Genomic DNA, 20223 nt, shown 5'->3' on the forward strand with positions numbered 1-20223 from the left:
ACTTTAGTCCTGACCTTTTAAAAAGAAGACTTCTTTTTAAACCGTTGATGGCTGAATGTTATGAGAAAAATCTGAAATCTGCGCTTCTACACCCTGTGAAGTTTCGAATTTCTCCATCGAGTGCTCCATGACAAGTTTTCACTTCAACTTCAGAAGTGAGAAAATATCTGGAGGAGAACTTCCCTACTGCTACAGACACCAGTCTCTAATAAATGAACGATTCTGATCGTGTAAGATGGTTCTCGATCTCTTAAACCAGAATTAAAATCTGGTTATTGGTGTAGGTTCATCCTATACTTCATACTTAAGTTAAAGTGTGTTTTCGTCATATTAATTGTTTTGCCTTATATACTTTAATCATTTAACTACATACTTGTCCATTAACTTTGTTCCTTCGAAGGTATATTTTTAATTCTTTGAAGGTGAATTTTTCTTTGATTAAGATGGTGGTTTTTTGAAAAAGATTTTTGGTTTTGCTTAAGATGGCGTTATGTTTTTATTTTTTTCGCCTTTTTCCTACAATCCATCGCTTATCATAACTTAAATATTTTTTGTTTTGTCTGGGCTAGAGCCCGATTTATAATTTTTTTTAGATTATATTTTTATTCTTTTTACATCTAACTATACTTAGAAATATGGTTTTTATTATAGCGATTTTAATTTTTAAAGTTGGGGTGATTCTTTTATATATATCCTTTTTATATGGAGTGTTCTTCAGCTGACATGGGGGTAGGATTAGTCTTATTCCCTTTTTAAGTCATATTTTGGCTTTTTCTCTTTTTCTTGGGGGGTGGGGGGGATGGTCTGTTTCCTAATTCTATTTTTTTTGTACCAGTTTGTGTTAGTTTTTTTATTTGGGCTGTTTTTGAACTTTAAATATGTCTGTGTTGTCGTCACTTCCAGGTCTTCTCTTTACTTTTGTTCCTCTTCTGGGTGCATGAGTTTATAAGTTGGTTAACCCTTTCTATACCAAAGGGTTGATTTTAGAATTATGGCTCAGACCATTAATTTTGTGTCTTGGAATACTAATGGTTTAAATCATCCAATTAAACGAAAGAAGATTTTCAAAGTATTCCAAAGACTTAATGCTCATATCATTTTTCTACAAGAAACTCATGTGAGGAAGGAGGACAAATTTCATTTTTTTAGATTTTGGCGGGGTCAACAGTATCACGCAAATTCGAATGCTAAAGTAAAAGGAGTTTCAATTTTTATTGACTCCTCTATTTCATTTGTTCAACATGATATTTTTTTCAGATCCGAATGGCAGATTTTTGTTAATTACGGGTTTACTTTGTAATAAAAAGGTTGCTTTGGTTAATGTTTACGCTCCAAATGTGGATTGTCCTGACTTTTTAAAGTCTTTATTTACCTCTTTACCCAATCTAAACGAAGAGAAGTTAATAATGGGTGGTGATTTTAATTGTTGTTTAAATCCTCTGATGGATAAATCTTTATCTATTCAGACTTTACCTAATAAGTCGTCCACTTCTATTAACTCTTTTTTGACTGACAATGGAGTTTTTGATATTTGGAGATTCCGGCATCCTAATGACAAAGAGTTTTCTTTTTTCTCACATGTTTATCACTCCTATTCGAGAATTGATTATTTTTTTGTAGACTCTTGTTTTATTCCATTGGTAATCGGTTGTAACTATGATATTATAGCTATCTCTGATCATGCTCCATTATTACTTTCTATGAAATTTACGGATACAGCTTCTAATGCTAGACAATGGCGATTTAACTCTACCTTGTTGCAAGAATCTGACTTTATAAAATTTATGGAGGAGCAGATCGACTTCTTCTTTTCAACTAATTCTACAGATGATATTTCCTGCGGAACACTTTGGGACACTTTTAAAGCGTATATACGTGGACAGATTATTTCTTATTCTGTTGGTTTGAGGAAACGTACTAAGATGGAAACTCTCTTATTGGTTGATAAAATTAAAGAGATTGATAAGAAATATTCGATTGCTCCTAGTAAGGAGCTTTACAAACAGTTGAACTTCAAATGGAACATAGTTTATTACTTACATCCTCGATTGAAAATCAATTAATGAAATCTAAATCTGATTTTTACATACATAGTGATAAATCTGGTAAACTGTTAGCTAGTCAATTGAAGAATGCTTTGGTTAAACGTCAAATCACTAAGATTGGTCAGCAGAATGGGAATCTGACAGTTAATCATGATGAGATAAATAAGGCATTTCAAGACTTCTATACCTCCCTGTATCAATCTGAATTTCCTCAAGGTCATAATACCATGTCTGATTTTCTTGGGAAATTAAATTTTCCAAGATTATCATCTGATGATCTTTTGATATTGGATACTCCTATTACGGATGTAGAAATTAAGGGGGCTATTTCCTCAATGAATTCTGGGAAAGCACCGGGTCCAGGTGGTTATACAGTTGAATTTTTTAAATTTTTTTCCGCTACTCTTTCCCCTTGGTTATGTAAGGTTTTTGAGGAAGCCATTAGATTGCCACAATCCTTTTTATAGAGCTTACATTTCTTTAATATTGGAGAAAGATAAAGACCCTACTAATTGTGCTTCTTATAGACCTATATCTTTATTGAATGTAGACTCCAAGATTTTTTCCAAGTTACTGGCATATAGATTGGAGAAGGTATTACCCAAAATTATTTCAGATGATCAAACTGGTTTTATTAAAACTCGTTATTCTTTTTTTAACATTAGGAGATTGTTGAATATTGTTTATACTCCCTCACATGACACTTCAGAATGCGTGATTTCATTAGATGCGGAGAAAGCATTTGATAGAGTTGAATGGCCTTACTTATTTAATGTGTTGGAGAAGTTTAATTTTAGTCCGATATTTATATCATGGATTAAATTGATATATCATACTCCAGTAGCCTCAGTGTTTACCAATAATCAAAGATCTCCCTTTTTTCATTTATTTCGGGGCACTAGACAAGGATGTCCTCTTAGTCCATTACTATTTAACATTGCCTTAGAACCTTTGGCAATTGCCATCAGACAATCACAGGATATTTTGGGAATTAATCGTGGGACAGATATTCATAAGTTATCTTTGTATGCAGATGATTTATTACTATTCATTTCTAACCCGGAGAAATCCATTCCAGCAGTTTTATCATTATTGGCTCAATTTAGTGAGTTTTCTGGGTATAAGTTAAATCTTAATAAAAGTGAATTGTTTCCTTTGAATAAACGGGTCCCAATTTATGGAAATTTACCTTTTAAATTAGTTAATGACTCTTTTACTTACTTAGGGATCAAAATCACAAAAAACCATAAAGATTTATTTAGATTTAATTGTTTACCCTTAATTGATCAGAAAGATTTGTTTACTAAGTGGTCACCTTTATCTTTATCCCTAATAGGTAGGATTAATGCTATTAAGATGGTTATTTTACCTAAGTTTTTATATATTTTTCAAGCGATACCAATTTTTATCCTGAAATCTTTTTTTACTAATGTTGACTCTAAAATTTCTTCATATATATGGCAGTATAAAAATCCCAGGTTAGGTAAAACATATTTACAGAAGACAAAAAAGGAAGGCGGGTTAGCATTACCTAATTTCAGATTTTACTATTGGGCAGTTAATATTAGATATTTGTTATGTTGGTTGAAAGTTGGGGGTGGATCTTTTGGCCCTTGTTGGGTGAGTTTAGAAACTAAATCGGTATCAGCTTATGCTCTGGGTTCTATTTTAGGGACTTCTCTCCCTTTTGCTCTTTCTAAATTGTCGAAACGAATTGACAACCCAATAGTTAAACATACTTTGCGTATATGGTTTCAATTTCGGAGATTTTTTGGGTTGACTCAATTCGTTTTAAATAGTCCTATTGTATCTAATTGTTTTTTTCACCCTTCCATTATAGATCAAGCTTATTCGGCTTGGAAAACTAAGGGATTACTAAGATTTTCTGATTTATTTTTAGGTAATTGTTTCATGTCTTTTGAGCAATTATCCAACAAATATAACTTGCCTAGTTTTCATTTTTTTAGATATTTACAGATTAGACATTTTTTTAAGTTCTGTACTCTCTACGTTTCCAAATTTTGTGCCTTCAGATATTTTGGAGAGTTTATTTGAATTAGACCCTTTTCAAAAAGGGCTTATTTCAAAACTTTATAATATAATTATGAAGATACGTTCAGAGCCTCTTTATAAGACTAAAAAGGATTGGGAAAGAGAGCTTAGTCTTAGTATTTCTAGTGAGAATTGGGATAGAATTCTTCAATTAGTTAATACATCATCGTTATGTGCCAAACATTCACTAATACAATTTAAGGTCGTACATAGGGCCCATATGTCCAAGGATAAATTAGCTCATTTTTACTCTCATATTAGTCCTATCTGTGATAGATGTCATTCTGAAATTGCGTCTTTAACTCATATGTTTTGGTCTTGTTCATTTTTGGAGAAATATTGGAAAGATATTTTTGATATTATTTCTGCGGTTTTGAATATCGATTTACAACCTCATCCTATTACTGCAATTTTTGTTTACCAATCTTAGACTCACTGCATTTATCTTCTTCTGCCCGTCGAATGATCGCATTTCTAACTCTGATGGCTAGAAGATCTATATTGTTGAATTGGAAAGAAATTAATCCTCTCACTGTATTTAATTGGTTCTCTCAAATTATGTTATGTTTAAATTTAGAAAAAATTAGAAGTGGTACTTTTGAGACTTCTATTAAATTTGAAAAGTTATGGAGACCATTTATTCAACATTTTCATATGATGTAATATGACCCTGTTCCAAGTTCATTTGATTTCCCAGCTTTTAGCTTATGGATTTTGAGAGGACCGGAAGTGACGGCATTGATGAATACTTATTTTTGTGAGATATTATAAACAGCCACCTTTTTTTTCTCTGTTTTGCTTCTTTTTTCTTCTATATTAGTTATTAGATTAGATTAGCTAGTTTGGCATTATATTTTTTTTTGTTTTTTTTCTTTTTTCTGTTTTCTTTATATCATATATTATGAAATATTTAGACTTACTATGTTCATACATATATTTTATGGCTTATGTTTTGGTAAACTCATTTATATTGTAACTATTATGTATGTTTTTTTCATATGTAATGGAATTTATATGTTGGTAATTTCTTTATCAATATATCATTTGTATTCTGTCCATATTACTAATATTAATAAAAAGATTTAGAAAAAAAAAAGAAAGAAAGATTGATAAAAATAAGCTGAAGGTGAGACTGGGTTCCAGGTTTTGCAATATATAAACACATACAAGACTATAAGACATAGGAGTAGAATTAGGCCATTCAGCCCATCAAAGCTGCTCTGCCTTTCCAACTTTCCAACATTTTCTAAATCAATATATAGATGTACCAACTAGAGAGGATGCAATATTAGATCTCCTATTAGGAAATGAGTTAGGGCAGGTGACGGAACTGTGAGCAGGGGAACACTTCGGTTCCAGCGATCATAACATCATTAGTTTCAACTTTATCATAGATAAAGATAGAGCTGGTCCTCGGGTTGAAGTTCTAAACTGGAAAAAGACCAAATTTGAAGAAATGAGAAAGGATCTAAAAAAGTGCAGATTGGGACAGGTTGTTCTCTGGCAAGGATGTGATTGGTAAGTGGGAGGCCTTCAAAGGAGAAATTTTGAGAGTGCAGAGTTTGTATGTTCCGGTCAGGGTTAAAGGCAAAATGAGTAAGAATAAGGAACCTTGGTTCTTGAGGGATATTGGAACTCTGATAAAGAAGAACAGAGAGATGCATAACATGTATAGGTGACAGGGAGGAAATAAGATGTTTGAGTAGTATAAAAAGAGTAAGAAAATACTTAAGAAAGAAATCAGGTGGGCTAAAAGAAGACATGGGGTTGCTTTGGCAGTCAGGGTGAAGGATAATCCTAAGAGCTTCTACAGGTATGTTAAGAGCAAAAGGATAGTAAGGGATAAAATTGGTCCTCTTGAAGATCAGAAGGCTATGTATGGAAGGCTATGTATGGAACCAAAATAAATGGAAGAGATATTAAATGGGTTTTTTGTATCTGTATTTACTAAGGAAACTGGAATGGAGTCTATGGAAACAAGGCAAACAAGTAGTGAGGTCATGGAACTTGTACAGATTGAAGAGGAGGAGGTGCTTGCTGTCTTGAGGCAAATCGGAGTAGATAAATCCCCAGGAACTGACAGGGTATTCCCTCGGACCTTGAGGGAGACTAGTGTTGAAATTGCAGGGGCCCTGGCAGAAATATTTAAAATGTTAATATCCACAGGTCAGGTGCCGGAGGATTGGAGGATAGCTCATGTAGTTCCGTTGTTTTAAAAAGGCTCAAAAAGCAAGCCGTGAAATTATAGGCCAGTAAGTTTGACATCGGTAGTAGGTAAATTACTGGAAGGAATACTAAGAGATAGGATCTACAAGTATTTGGATAGACAGGGACTTATTAGAAACAGTCAGCATGGCTTTGTGTGTGGTAGGTCATGTTTAACAAATCTATTAGAGTTTATCAAGGAAGTTACCAGGAAAGTGGATGAAGGGAAGGCAGTGGATGTTGTATACATGGATTTTGACAAGGTCCCGTATGGGAGGTTAGTTAGGAAGATTCAGTCGCTAGGTATACATGGAGAGGTAGTAAATTGGATTAGACATTGGCTCAATGGAAGAAGCCAGAGAGTGGTAGTAGAGGATTGCTACTCTGAGTGGAGGCCTGTGACTAGTGGTGTGCCACAGGGATCAGTGCTGGGTCCATTGTTATTTGTCATCTATATCAATGAGCTGGATGATAATATGACAAATTGGATCAGCAAATTTGCTGTTGATACAAAGATTGGAGATGTAGTGGACAGTGAGGAAGGTTTTCAAAGCTTACAGAGGGATTTGGACCAGTTGGAGGAATGGGCAGAGGAATGGGCAGAAAAATGGCAGATGGAGTTTAATACGGACAAGTGTGAGGTATTGCACTTCGGAAGGTCAAACCAAGGTAGAACATACAAGGTAAATGGTAGGACACTGAGGAGTGCAGTAGAGCAGAGGGATCTGGGAGTACAGATACATAATTCCCTAAAGTGGCATCACAAGTAGATAGGGTTGTAAAGAGAGCTTTTGGTACATTGGCCTTTATAAATCAAAGTATTGAGTATAAGAGTTGGAATGTAATGGTGAGGTTGTATAAGACATTGGTGAGACCGAATTTGGAGTATTCTGTGCAGTTTTGGTCACCTAATTACAGCAAGTATATTAATAAGGTTGAAAGAGTGCAGAGAAGGTTTACAAGGATGTTGCTGGGACTTGAGAAACTGAGTTACAGAGAAAGGTTGAATAGGTTAGGACTTTATTCCCTGGAGTGTAGAAGAATGAGGGGTGATTTGATAGAGGTGTATAAAATTATGACGGGTATAGATAGAGTGAATGCAAGCAGGCTTTTTCTACTGAGGCCGGGGGAGAAAAAAAACCAGAGGTCATGGGTTAAGGGTGAAGGAGGAAAAGTTTAAAGGGAACATGGGGGGGGGGGGCTTCTTCACGCAGAGAGTGGTGGGAGTGTGGAATGAGCTGCCAGATGAAGTGGTCTTTTACAGTTTCAAAATAACAAAAAAGGAAAAGGGCCCGAAGTAAAAGTTTGGACACCCTGTACTTAGTAACACCCACTTTGGCAAGCATCACAGCTTTGTAAATGCTTTTTGTAGCCAGCTAAGTCTTTCATTTCTTGTTTGGGGGATTTTCACCCATTCTTCCTTGCAAAAGGCTTCTAGTTCTGTGAGATTCTTGGGCTGTCTCGCGTGCACTGCTCTTTTGAGGTCTATCCACAGATTTTCAATAATGTTTAGGTCAGGGGAATGTGAGGGTCATGGCAAAACCTTCAGTATGTGCCTCTTAAGGTAGTCCATTGTGGATTTTGAGGTGTGTTTAGGATCATTATCCTGTTGTAGAAGCCATCCTCATTTCATATTCAGCTCTTTCTTTTTTACACACGGTGTAACGTTTGCATCCAGAATTTGCTGGTATTTAATTGAATTTGTTCTTCCCTCTATCAGTGAAATGTTCCCCGCAGCACTGGCTGCAACACAAGCCCAAAGCATAATCGATCCACCCACATGCTTAACAGTTGGAGAGGTGTTCTTTTCATGAAATTCTTCTCCCTTTTTTCCATACCTTTGATCACAGCCAAAAAGTTCTATTTTAACTTCATCAGTCCACAGGACTTGTTTCCAAAATGCATCAGGCTTGTTTAGATGTTCCTTTGCAAACTTTTGATGCTGAATTTTGTGGTGAGGACACAGAAAAGATTTTCTTCTGATGACTCTTCCACGAAGGTCATATTTGTGCAGGTGTCACTGCACAGTAGAACAGTGCACCACCACTCCAGAGTCTGCTAAATCTTCCTGAAGGTCTTTTGCAGTCAAATGGGGGATTTGATTTGCCTTTCTAGCTATCATACAAGCAGTTCTCTCGGAAAGTTTTCTTGGTCTTCCAGACCTTAACTTGAACCCCACCATTCCTGTTTACTGCCATTTCTTAATTACATTATGAACTGAGGAAACGGCTACCTGAAAATGGTTTCCTACCTTCTTATAGCCTTCTCCTGCTTTGTGGGCATCATTTATTTTAATTTTCAGAGTGCTAGGCAGCTGCTTAGGGGAGCCCATGGATGCTGATTGTTGGGACGAGATTTGAGGAGTCAGGGTATTTATAAAGCTTTGAAATTTGGATCACCTGGTCTTTCCAAACAATGACTGTCAACAAGCCATAGCCCTAACAAGCTAATTAAGGTCTGAGACCTTGGTAAAAGTTATCTGAGAGCTCAAATCTCTTGGGGTGCCCAAACTTTTGCATGGTGCTCCTTTCCTTTTTCTCCACACTCTAAAATTGTACAAAACAAAAATAATACACTGAACTTGCTTAAAATGTTGAAAAGAATGTTTCATCTTTAACTTTATGACTTTCGGAGATCAGTTCATCTTCTACTCACTTAACTATTCACAGTAACAGAAGTTTTGACCAGGAGTGCCCAAACTTTTGCATGCCACTGTATAAGAGGAAGGGAAGAAGGGGTCCCAGCAACAGCTGATGATCAAGGAAGTAAGAGGCCAGAGTAGGGAAAAGAAGAAGGGAAGGGGTGGGAAAATATCTTTTTACTGGAAAAGAGAAATTGATTTTCATGCTGTTTCAACACCTGGGACGATGTACTAGAAACCTCAGTATCAATTCTTGGGACAGTACTTGACGTACTGGAAATCTGTGACTTTGTTTCTTGTAGTGTCGCGCGATGACACACCCCAACAGTATAAAAGCAGCCGCGCAGATTGCTCAAGAGACACACTTAGAGAGACACACTTTGGTGGCGAGTCGTTGTGTTGGACAGCATAATCGCTCGTGAGAGGGAAGAGTGCAAGCTTCAATCGAACCCAAAAGGGAGCGGTTAGTTGATAACGCTGTGCATTTCAGAGGTGATTGAGAATTCATAATCCAAACGTGGATTTTTGGCACCCAATTTAGTGACCCCTGCAAAATCTCAGGTGTGGAAAAGGGACTTTTCATGTCAGTTACGTGGTGAAATTCTCATCTGTTGTGGACTTTTCGAAACAGACCACATCGTGATCTCACTTCCACTGTAAAGGCACGGTGGCCACTTTGTGAGATCAGCGTTCAAGAGGTACTGTGTGTCTGCTGAATTGCCTTTGGAAAGGTACGGTGGCTGTTTTGGCGTATCTCTGCGAGACTCGCTTCTTCACTGTATTTTGAATCACCGTTTTCAAGATCATCACTTTGCTACACTTTGAAACTAAAAGTCTCTCCTCTCAATTACCCTGTGAATCCCTTGAAGCTCCCTGAACTGACATTCTGAGACTGAGCTCTGGTAAGACTCTGTTAAGAATTGTTTCTAAGTTTAACCGTTTGGGAGCTATAGACGTATAGCGCTGTTAACTTCATTTTAAGTTAGTCGCTTGTTTAATTTTCTATGTTTCTGCTTGAGTGTTAATAAATTCTGTTGTTTTCCAATGATACCCTGACTCCGTTCCACATCTATTATTGCTGGTTCCATGTAACAATACCATCAGGTTGGAGACTATCCAGATGGAATACAAGGTGTTGCTCCTCCACTCTAAGGGTGGCCTTATTGTGGCACAAGAGGAGGCCTTAGACTGATGGGTCAGAATGGGAATCAGAATTAAAATGTTCAGTTAACATTAACACTTTTTAAATTAATGTTCAGAATTAAAAAGTTCTGCTTTTGGCCGATGGAGTGGAGGTACTCAACAAAGTGATCCCCCAATTTAGAGGAGTCCTCACTAGGAGCACCAGGCACAATAGATGACCCCAGCAGGTTCAGAGGTGAGGAGTTACCTCACTTGGAAGGACTGTTTGAGGCCCTGAATGAAGATGAGGGAGAAGGTGAATAGTCAGATGCAGCACTTGCATGGATGAGTACCAGGAGGGAGATTAGTGGAGAGGGACGAAAGGACAAGAGAATCATGGAAGAAACAAACTCTGCAGAAAGCTGAGATGTGGGTGGGGGAGGTTGTGTTTGGTGGTAGGATCTCATTGGAGATAGTGGAAGTTGCAGAGAATGATGTGTTGGATGCGGAGGCTCATAGAGTGGTAGGCAAGGACAAAAGGAACTCTCATGACTGTTAAGGCAGCAAGAAGATGGGGTGAGCGCATGTGTCTTGGAAATGGAGAAGCTAGTGAAGGCAGCATCAATGGTGGAGGAAGGGAAACATCGCTCTTTGTAGAAGGAGGACATATCTGATGTCCTGGAAAGAAAAGCAGCATATTGGGAACAAATATGGCGATGATGAAGGAACTGAGAAAAGGGAATAGCATTTTTTTAAAAACAGGAGACGAAGTTGGAAGTATAGTCAAGATAACAGTAGGAATCAGTAGGTTTGAGAAAGATGTCAGTCCACAATTTGTTTCCAGGGATGGAGACAGAGATATTGAGAAAGGGAAGTGAGATGTCACAAATGAACCAAGTGAATTTAAGGCCAGGGTGGAGGCTAGAAGCAAAGTTGATGAAATTGACAAGCTCAGCACACCCACAATATTGTATCTGCCAATTTCTAACTATGCTACAAGATCAGCTACTTCATTCCATAAGGGGTTCTTTAGTTCCTGAAGCAAATCTGGTTCATTACACAACACCCAATCCAGAATTACCTTTCTCTTGTGGTCTCAACCACAAGCTGCTCTAGAAAGCCAACTCACAGGCACTCTACAAATTCTCTCTGGGGATTTCAACATCAACCCATTTTTTCCAATCTAGCTGCAATTTGTCTATTATCTTCTTTCAGTTACGATTTGGTGATGCCCACAACATCATACCTGCTAATCTCTAACTGTACTAAAAAATCATCTACCTTATTCTGTCTACTGCGTGCATTCAAACATAACACCTTCAGTCCTGTATTCATCACCCTTTTTGATTTTGTCCCACGTCACACTTCACCTCATACCACTGACCCAATCATCTGCCTGTCCTTCCTCTCAGTTTCACTACATACTGCATCTACTTGAATACATCTTCATATCTACAGAATACAATTGTTTCGGTTAAACAGTCCAGTGTAAGGTTTAGTCACCAAACTGTGCTGAGCTAATTAGGAAAATTATGTTCTCTATCTTGAGTTTTCAGAATTACTCAAAAATTACATAATACCGGCTTGTATATACAAGTATCAACCTCAAAAATTTAAATATACCTAATTAATAAAGATAATGTAATAATGATAGACACAGCAGACATACAAACCCAGTGGTAAAGATTTAGTCTCTGTACAAAAGATCCCATGTAATTATTCACAACAATGTTCTGTCAAACATATGCATATGTGGCACCATGCTTTTTCCCTTGATTATGTACATACATAATTAACAAAGAGGAAATAAAAATCTTCTAGCACCATAATGCATTTCAGATTTGTGTTTCAGCTTATTATTTCAAGAATACCTTATCCTTTATCTTCCTCCATGGTAGTTGCCCAACAACAAACTCCACCAACATGTAAAATAAGGACCAGAGATCATCATGTCGGCCCATTTCCTGCATTTTTAATATAAAAAAAATCAATAAAAGTTAAAATAATGCCAGAATGCTAAAATAGACAGGAAGTAATAAGAACAACTCTATTTTGCAACAGATTTGGGCTACTAAAAATCATAGCTAGATTTATAATGAGTCAAATGCTAATACAGTGGTATACCTTTACTAAAACTTTCTAAGCAAAACAAATAAAGGCAACATTTCCTATTGCATCAAATGATTTATGATTCTGTCTGTTGAAGAAGCACCATACATTGGCCAATCAAAGGATTAGCAGTATGTTAAACATAAGAGATTCTGTAGAGGCTGGAAATATTAAGCAGCACACACAAAATGCTAGACAAACTCAGCAGATCAAGTAGCAACGAAGGAGAGGAATAACACTTGATATTTCAGACTTCATCAGGACTGGAAAGGAAGTGGCAGAAGCAATAATAAAAAGGTAGGGAGAAGGAAAGGAGTACAAGCCGGCAGGTGATAAGTGAGACCAAGTGAAAGGGAATGTGTGTGCGTGGGGGAGAAGGAAGTAGTAAGAAGCTGGGAGGGTATAGCTGGAAGAGGTAATAAGCTACAAAGAAAGAAACTAACAGGAGAGGTCATGTGATGAAAGCAAGGAGAGAAAGGGAAGGAGGAGGAAACCTGACGAAGATGATTGTCAGGTAGAAAGAGAAGGGGTGAGAGGACAATCAGAATGTGAAATGAAAAGTAGGAATGGGGGGGAGAAAGTACTGAAGGCTGGAGAAAGTAACGTTCATGCCATCAGGATGGTAGCTATACAGATAAAAAATGAGGTGTTGCTCTTCCAATCTGAAATTGGCCTCATCATGGTATTAGAGGTAGCCACGGAAAGGCACATTCAAATAAAAGTGGGAAGCTGAATTGAAATAGGTAGCCACTAGTAGATCCTGCCTTTTGTGGCAAGATAGCGTGAAGGTCTGCGATGGGTCTCACCAATATAGAGACCACACCAGGACAACCGGAGAAAAATTCGACAGATTTACAGGAGAATTGCTGCTTCACCCAGAAGGACTCTGAATGGTGGTGAGGGAGGGTTTAGGGGCAGGCATACCACTTGTCATACTTATAGGGATAAGTTCAGGGGGTAAATTAGTGGGGAGGGACTAGTAGTCAAAGGAGTCATAGACAACAATTCCTTTGGAAAGTGGGGACGGGGGTGCAGGAGGCTTAGTGGTAAGATTCCACTGGAGATGGTGGAAGTTACAGAGAATAATGTGCTGGATACAGAGGTTTATGCTGGCAACATGCTGATTCTTTCACTGACAAATGTTAAACAGCTACCTAAGCTTTCCAGTTTGGAGAGCAGCAGTCGCATATTTTAATCTGCCTTGCAGATTCAGTTCTATGGAGGCATGCTATATTGGAACAGGAGCATAATTGCATCTGGCATCACATAATTAATCTGCAAGGTTAACCACAGGGAAAAGTGGAGCAGGCTTCATTATGCAAGCACTAAAAAAAACTTCTCAAAATAATAGAATAAAAGTTTTGCAGTTAACATAATAGGACCAAAGTTAATTGATTTATGTGATTTTATTTATTAATTAATAATTATTTATAAATATTAATAATTAATTATTAATGTTTATTTATTGATAAATCAAGTTAATTTATTTATGTGATTTATTAATTGATTTATTGATTTATGTCATGTGATGAGGATGTTAGGAGAATTCAGGGTGACATGGATAGGTCGGGGGAGTGGGCAGATACTTGGCAGATGGCGATTAATGTGAATAAGTGTGAGGTTATCCACTTTGGGAGTAAGAACAGGAAGGCAGATTATTATCTGAACGGTGTAGAGTTGGGTAAGGAAGAAATACAAAGAGATCTCGGGGTCCTTGTTCATCAGTCACTGAAGGTGAATGAGCAAGTGCAGCAGGCAGTGAAGAAGGCTAGTGGAATGTTGGTCTTCATTACAAAGGGAATTGAGTACAAGAGCAAGGAAATCCTCTTGCATTTGTACAGAGCCCTGGTGAGACCACACCTGGAGTACTGTGTAGTTTTGGTCTCCAGGGTTAAGGAAGGACATCCTGGCTGTAGAGGAAATGCAGCGTAGATTCACGAGGTTAATTCCTGGGATGTCTGGACTGTCTTACGCAGAAAGGTTAGAGAGACTGGGCTTGTACACGCTGGAATTAAGGAGATTGAGAGGGGATCTGATTGAAACATATAAGATTATTAAGGGATTGGACAAGATAGAGGCAGGAAATATGTTTCAGATGTTGGGAGAGTCCAGTACCAGAGGGCATGGTTTGAGAATAAGGGGTGGGTCATTTAGGACAGAGTTAAGGAAAAACTTCTTCTCCCAGAGAGTTGTGGGGGTCTGGAATGCACTGCCTCGGAAGGTAGTGGAGGCCAATTCTCTGGATGCTTTCAAGAAGGAGCTAGATAGGTATCTTATGGATAGGGGAATCAAGGGAGATGGGAACAAGGCAGGAACATGGTATTGATAGTAATTGATCAGCCATGATCTCAGAATGGCGGTGCAGGCTCAAAGGGCCGAATGGTCTACTTCTGCACCTATTGTCTATTTAATTATAGTGTCTAGATACTGGACAATTCATCTTTATTTATTGACCCACTTACCTTTATCAAAAAGAAGATGATTGTACAGAGCAAAATTAGTCAGAAATTAAAATTCCTGACATCAATATCCTGAAAAAAATTCACTTCACTCTTCACTATTTCAACCAGCAAATCTGACACCTTTAGTCTTCACCCATTCTTAAGGTTAAAAGTGCTATATCTAGTTTTGCGACTCTCATGACTAGGCTGGCTAGCCAAAGCTTTTCGTGAAATTCAACCATTATGACAGAATCTGCAGATGTCCATCATCCTTTTTTTTTGTACAGCAGAGGTAGAGAAGAGCAAAAAGAAATTACACTGCAATATAGATCCAACGGTGCATGTTGTCTAGCAAGAGACTGTCAGAACAATGTGATCTCCACTTGAAGAGCAATTTATTTGCTGAAATTGATCTTGCTTGATCTATTTATGAAGAGTTGTAGCTGAGTAATACATCTTCATTGTGCCGTAGCTGTTCATTGGTTCAGAATCCATGATTCAGTGCCTAATAAAGAAGCCTCTCAACTATTGTCCATTAGACAGAAGCTTACTGTTGCAGGGCTGGATAGCAAAATAATTACTCATTTGTATCTGCCTATCTCTACAGTACAATTGTACAATGCAATCCAAATATATCATGAGGGGAAACTTGCTCACTGGGAGGCTGGTCTACATATGGAATGAGGTGCTAGAGAAAGTGATTGAGGCAGGTATATTAACATTTAAAAGACACTTGGACAGGTACATAGATAGGAAAGTTGAGAGTCATATGAGCCAAATAAAGGTAATAGGACCTAGCTTGGATGGTTGTCTTGGTCAGCATGGATTAGTCGGACTGAAGGGTCTTTTTCTATGCGATATGACTCCACGATCAGCACCAGATCAATAATGCATAAACTGATCACAGAAGGGTTTATGTATTTTATGGGATAAAATTGCTAATGCTATTGTCTGAAAATTTATTAAAATTAATTGCTATCCAATAGTCCTTATACCTTTGTATGTGACAGGTACGAAACTATAAAAGTGTTATCTTGAATCTAATACAAATGGAAAATGCTATCAGACCAAATAATGATGCAAAACTATAAATTTCTGAAACAACATTAACCAAAAGTTAAAACTTTATTCAAAACAAGATTTTTGGATTTAGATATGCTATGTACGCAAATGCTGAGTACAGTCATTTTAGACGATAACAAGCCTCATCCACAGTCTCACACAATATATGCACAACCATTGTCTACAAATGAAAGAATGATCTGACACATGATTTGATGCTTGCTGTTTATTAGAATCATAACAGATATTTAGTGTGAAGTTTATTTAGCACTGAATAATCTGTCATCAGTCACTTCTTTGATATACAGTTGCAAGAAAAAAAGTTTGTGAACCCTTTGCAGTTGCCTGGTTTTCTGTATTAATTACTCATAAAATGTGGTCTCATCTTCATCTAAGTCACAATAATAAACAAACATGATCTGCCTAAACTAATAACACACAAACAATTGTACTTTTCATGTCTCTATTGAGCACATTGTTTAATCATTCACAGTCCAGGCTGGGAAAAGAATGTGAATCTTGTACAGGTTTCCTGTTTTTCCAAATGTTTGCTTTACAACACCTCGCTGTTACAAAAGACCTACATTAGTTACCTGTTTTCACTCTTACGAAAAAAGGTAGCGTGCGAAAAGGCAGCGTGCGCCAAGCTCCTCCCCCGGAACTGTATTCTAGCCAGCTTTGCTTAAACACATGCCAGTGAGCATCTGTGCTTTATGTCGATTTATTCCGTGCATCTGTTAGCAAAATGAGTTCTAAAGTATCGGAAAAGCCTAAAAAGAGCGTGTAAGGGTGTTACACTTAGCGTAACACTAGATATAATTAAGCGCTTTGATTGTGGTGAACAAAGTAAGGGTTTGTGGAAGTTGACTAAGACGATGTTGAAGAGGTTTTGGCATCCCATGACCAAGAACTGAGAGATGAAGAGCTGATGAAGAGGAAAGGATAACAATTGAAGCCGAACACAGTAGTGAACGGCCCGAAAGTGAAGTCGTCCAGGAACTGAACATGAAGCAATTGAGTGAGATTTTCGCTGCGATTGACAACGTTGCAATGATTGCAGAAAAATATGACTTTAATTTTGAAAGGGTACGTAGGTTTCGGGCTTATTTGCAGGATGGTTTGAGTGCTTACAAAGAACTGTATGATAGAAAAATGCGTGAGTCTAAACAGTCAAGCCTACTGTCGTTTTTCAAGCCTTCCACATCAGCCACAGCAGACAACAAAACTCGACCTTCGACATCAAGGCAGGCAGACATAGAAGGTGACCTGCCTGCCCTGATGGAAACAGACAACGATGAGATGACACCCCAGTCTCCCGCCACCCCAACCTCCGACGATTCAGCCTAACACACCATCATCAATGTGCTCACTGTCTTCCCGATTCCGGTAAGTGAAACTACACTGTACATACATTATTTCTACTTTATATAGGCTGTGTATTTTTATTATTACTTGGTAGCTTCATAGATTAAAGGTTACTGGAAAGAGTGCTTGCGCCGTGTGGTGTTTTTGCCGTGAGTGCTGCTGAGAGCGCTTGCATGAGATTTTCACTGCGGTGGACAGTGCTGCAATAATTGCAGAAAAATATTCCTACATTATATAGGCTGTGTATTTATCAGACCATTTCTGCTTTTACTATATGCTACTGTTATTTTAGGTTTTATGTGTTACTTGGCATGATTTGGTAGGTTATTTTTTGGGTCTGCGAATGCTCACAAATTTTTCCCCATATAAATAAATGGTAATTGCTCCTTCACTTTACGACATTCCGGCTTACAAACCATTTCATAGGAATGCTCTACCTTCGAACAGTGGGAGATACCTGTATTTAAAAACTGGTTGAAACTCCTTTAGCAGCAATAACCTCCTCCAAACGTTTCCTGTAGCTGCTGATCAGACTTGCATAACAGTGAAGAGGAATTTGAGACCATTCTTCAATACAAAACTGTTTCAGATCATCAATATTTCTGGGATACCTTGCATGAACAGCCCTCTTCAGGTCATGCCACAGCATCTCAATTGGGTTAAGGCCTGCACTCTGACTTGGTCATGAATTTTCTTCTTTAAACTATTCTGCTGTTGATATACGCTTGATTTTCAGATCATTGTCTTGTTGCATCATCTAACTTCTATTAAACTTCAGGTGGTGAATCACTGGCCTAATATTCTCCTGTAAAATGTCTTGATATAATTTTTAATTCATTGTTCCCTCAATGATTGCAAGCCATCCAGGCCCAGAGACAGCAAAGCAGCACCGAACTACGGTGCTTCTTCCACCATACTTCACAGTTGGGATAAGCTTTTGATGTTGGTGTGTAGCGCCCTTTTTCCTACAAACATAGCAGAGTGCATTTCTGCCAAAAAGTTCGTCTCACCTGTCCACAGAACATTGCCCCGGAAGAATTGTGGAACATCCAGGTGGTCTTTTGCAAACTTGAGATGTGCAGCAATGTTTTTAGGAGAGCAGTGGTGTCCTTCCATGAACACCATTCTTGTTCAGTGTTTTTCTTATATAGCGGACACATAAACAAGAGATTTCAGCAAGTTCTAGAGATTTCTGCAGGCTTTCTGCTGTTACCTTTGGGTTCTCCTTCACCTGCGTAAGCATTACACATTGTGCTCTGTGTCATCTTTACAGAATGCCCACTCCTAGTGAGAGTAGCAACAGTACAGATTTTCCTCCATTTGTACACCGTTTCTCTTACTGTGGACTGATGAACACTCAGGTCTTTAGAAATGTCTTTTGCAGCCTTTTCCAGCTTCATGCATCTTGACAATTCTTCTTCTAAGGTCCTCTGAAAGTTGTTTTAATCAAGGCATGGTGCACATAAACAGCTCATTCTTGAGAAGAGCAGGCTCTGTCAGTAACCTGACTTTGCGTGTCTTTTTCATTGGGCAGGGCACCTCTACAACCCCACGTCCAATCTGATCTCATTGATTGGAACTCCTGACTCCAATATGATCCAATATTACATTTTTGTAGGAAAAAAATTTGAGCCTTTACTTACAGTAACTGGTGTGACCCCTTGTACAGCAATAGCTTCAACCAAACATTTCTGGTAACAGTTGATCAGTCCTGCACATTGGCTTGGAGGAATCTGAGGCTAATCCTTCTTACAAAACTACTTCAACTCTGAGATGTTGGTGGGCTTCCTTGCATGAACTACTTGCTTCAAGTGCTTCCATAACATTTCTACAGGATTAAAGTCAGGACTTTCACTCAGACCATCCAAAACACAAATGTTCTACTTTTTAAACCATTCTGTTGTATTTTGGCTCATTGTGTTGTTGCATTATCCAACTTCTATTAAGATTCAGGTGGCGGACTGCAACCCTGACATTCTCCCAGAATATGTCTTGCTACAATTTTGAATTCATTGCTCCCTCAACAATTGCAAATTGTCCAGGCCCGGTGGCAACAAAGCAGCTCCAAACCATTATGCTCCTTCTACCATGCCTCACAGTTAGGATGAGCTTTTGGTGTTGGTGTGCAGTGCCCTTTTTCCTTCAAACATAGCAATATGTATTTCTGCCAAAAACTTCAATTTTTGTCTCATCTGTCCACAGAACATTATCCCAGAAGAGTTGTGGAACATCCAGGTGGTCTTTTGCAAACTTGAGGCACGGTGCACATAAAAAGATCTTTCCTGAGAAGAGCAAGCTCTGTCAATAACCTGACTTTGTGTCTTTTTTTAAACTATAGAGCAGAGTACCTCGACAACCCATAACTCCAATCTCATCTCACTGATTGGAACACCCGAGTCCAAATAGCTTTGGTCAAAGTCATTACCTACTCAGGAGTTCACATACTTTTTCCACATTGGATCATTTTTCCTCAATAAATAAATAAATGAACAAATAAGTTTTTTGTGTTATTTATTTAATTAGGTTTTCTTCATCTAGCTTTAGGACTTGCATGAAGATCTGATCACATTTTAGGTCATATTTACGCAGAAAAAGAAAAAATTCTACAGGGTTCACAAACTTTATAGCACCACTGTATATATTTAGAACATAACAACACAATACAGACCCTCATGGTGTTGTGCCTACCTCTGAACTTACACTAAGATCAATCTAAGCCTATCCTTCTAACCCATGTCTCCCATTTTTCTATCATCCATTTGCCTATCAAAGAGTTTCTTCAATGCCTTAATGTATGTGCCTCTACCACCACTCCTGGTGGGGCACTTGAAGCACCCACCATTCTCTGTGAAAAGAACATACCTCTGACATCTTTCTACCAATCACCTTAAAATTATGGCCCCTTGTATTAGCCATTTCCAACCTGGGAAAACATCTCTGGCTGTCTACTATCTACAGATATTTCTTAAAAGCTGACCAATATTTATATTTCAGTTTAGAATATTATAAATCTTCTATAAATTCCCAATTGCAATTAATGCTTTTGCTGTAATTAGAAAATGTATGTGTCAAATGTATTCTTTAAAATAACTTTGAATTAGAACTTTTATAATTTAATGCTTTACATTTTCAGTTAAGTTGCAAAGTTTGTTTTGCAGCTTAAAAGCAAAATAAAACAAAT

At 37.8% G+C, this 20223-nt stretch overlaps 1 protein-coding gene across 2 annotated transcripts in view; it reads right to left on the reverse strand.

Annotated features, from left to right (window-relative positions):
- LOC132382062 (tau-tubulin kinase 2-like) overlaps nt 1-20223 on the reverse strand; it is a 377848-nt gene that overhangs the window by 170218 nt on the left and 187407 nt on the right. For both annotated transcript variants that reach the window (XM_059951917.1, XM_059951909.1), the window contains exon 8: nt 11937-12029. In XM_059951917.1, coding sequence (XP_059807900.1) covers nt 11937-12029 — 93 coding nt within the window. The remainder of the gene's footprint in view (nt 1-11936; nt 12030-20223) is intronic.

The sequence above is a fragment of the Hypanus sabinus genome, chromosome 2 (genome assembly GCF_030144855.1).
Source record: "Hypanus sabinus isolate sHypSab1 chromosome 2, sHypSab1.hap1, whole genome shotgun sequence".
Lineage (NCBI taxonomy): Eukaryota > Metazoa > Chordata > Chondrichthyes > Myliobatiformes > Dasyatidae > Hypanus > Hypanus sabinus.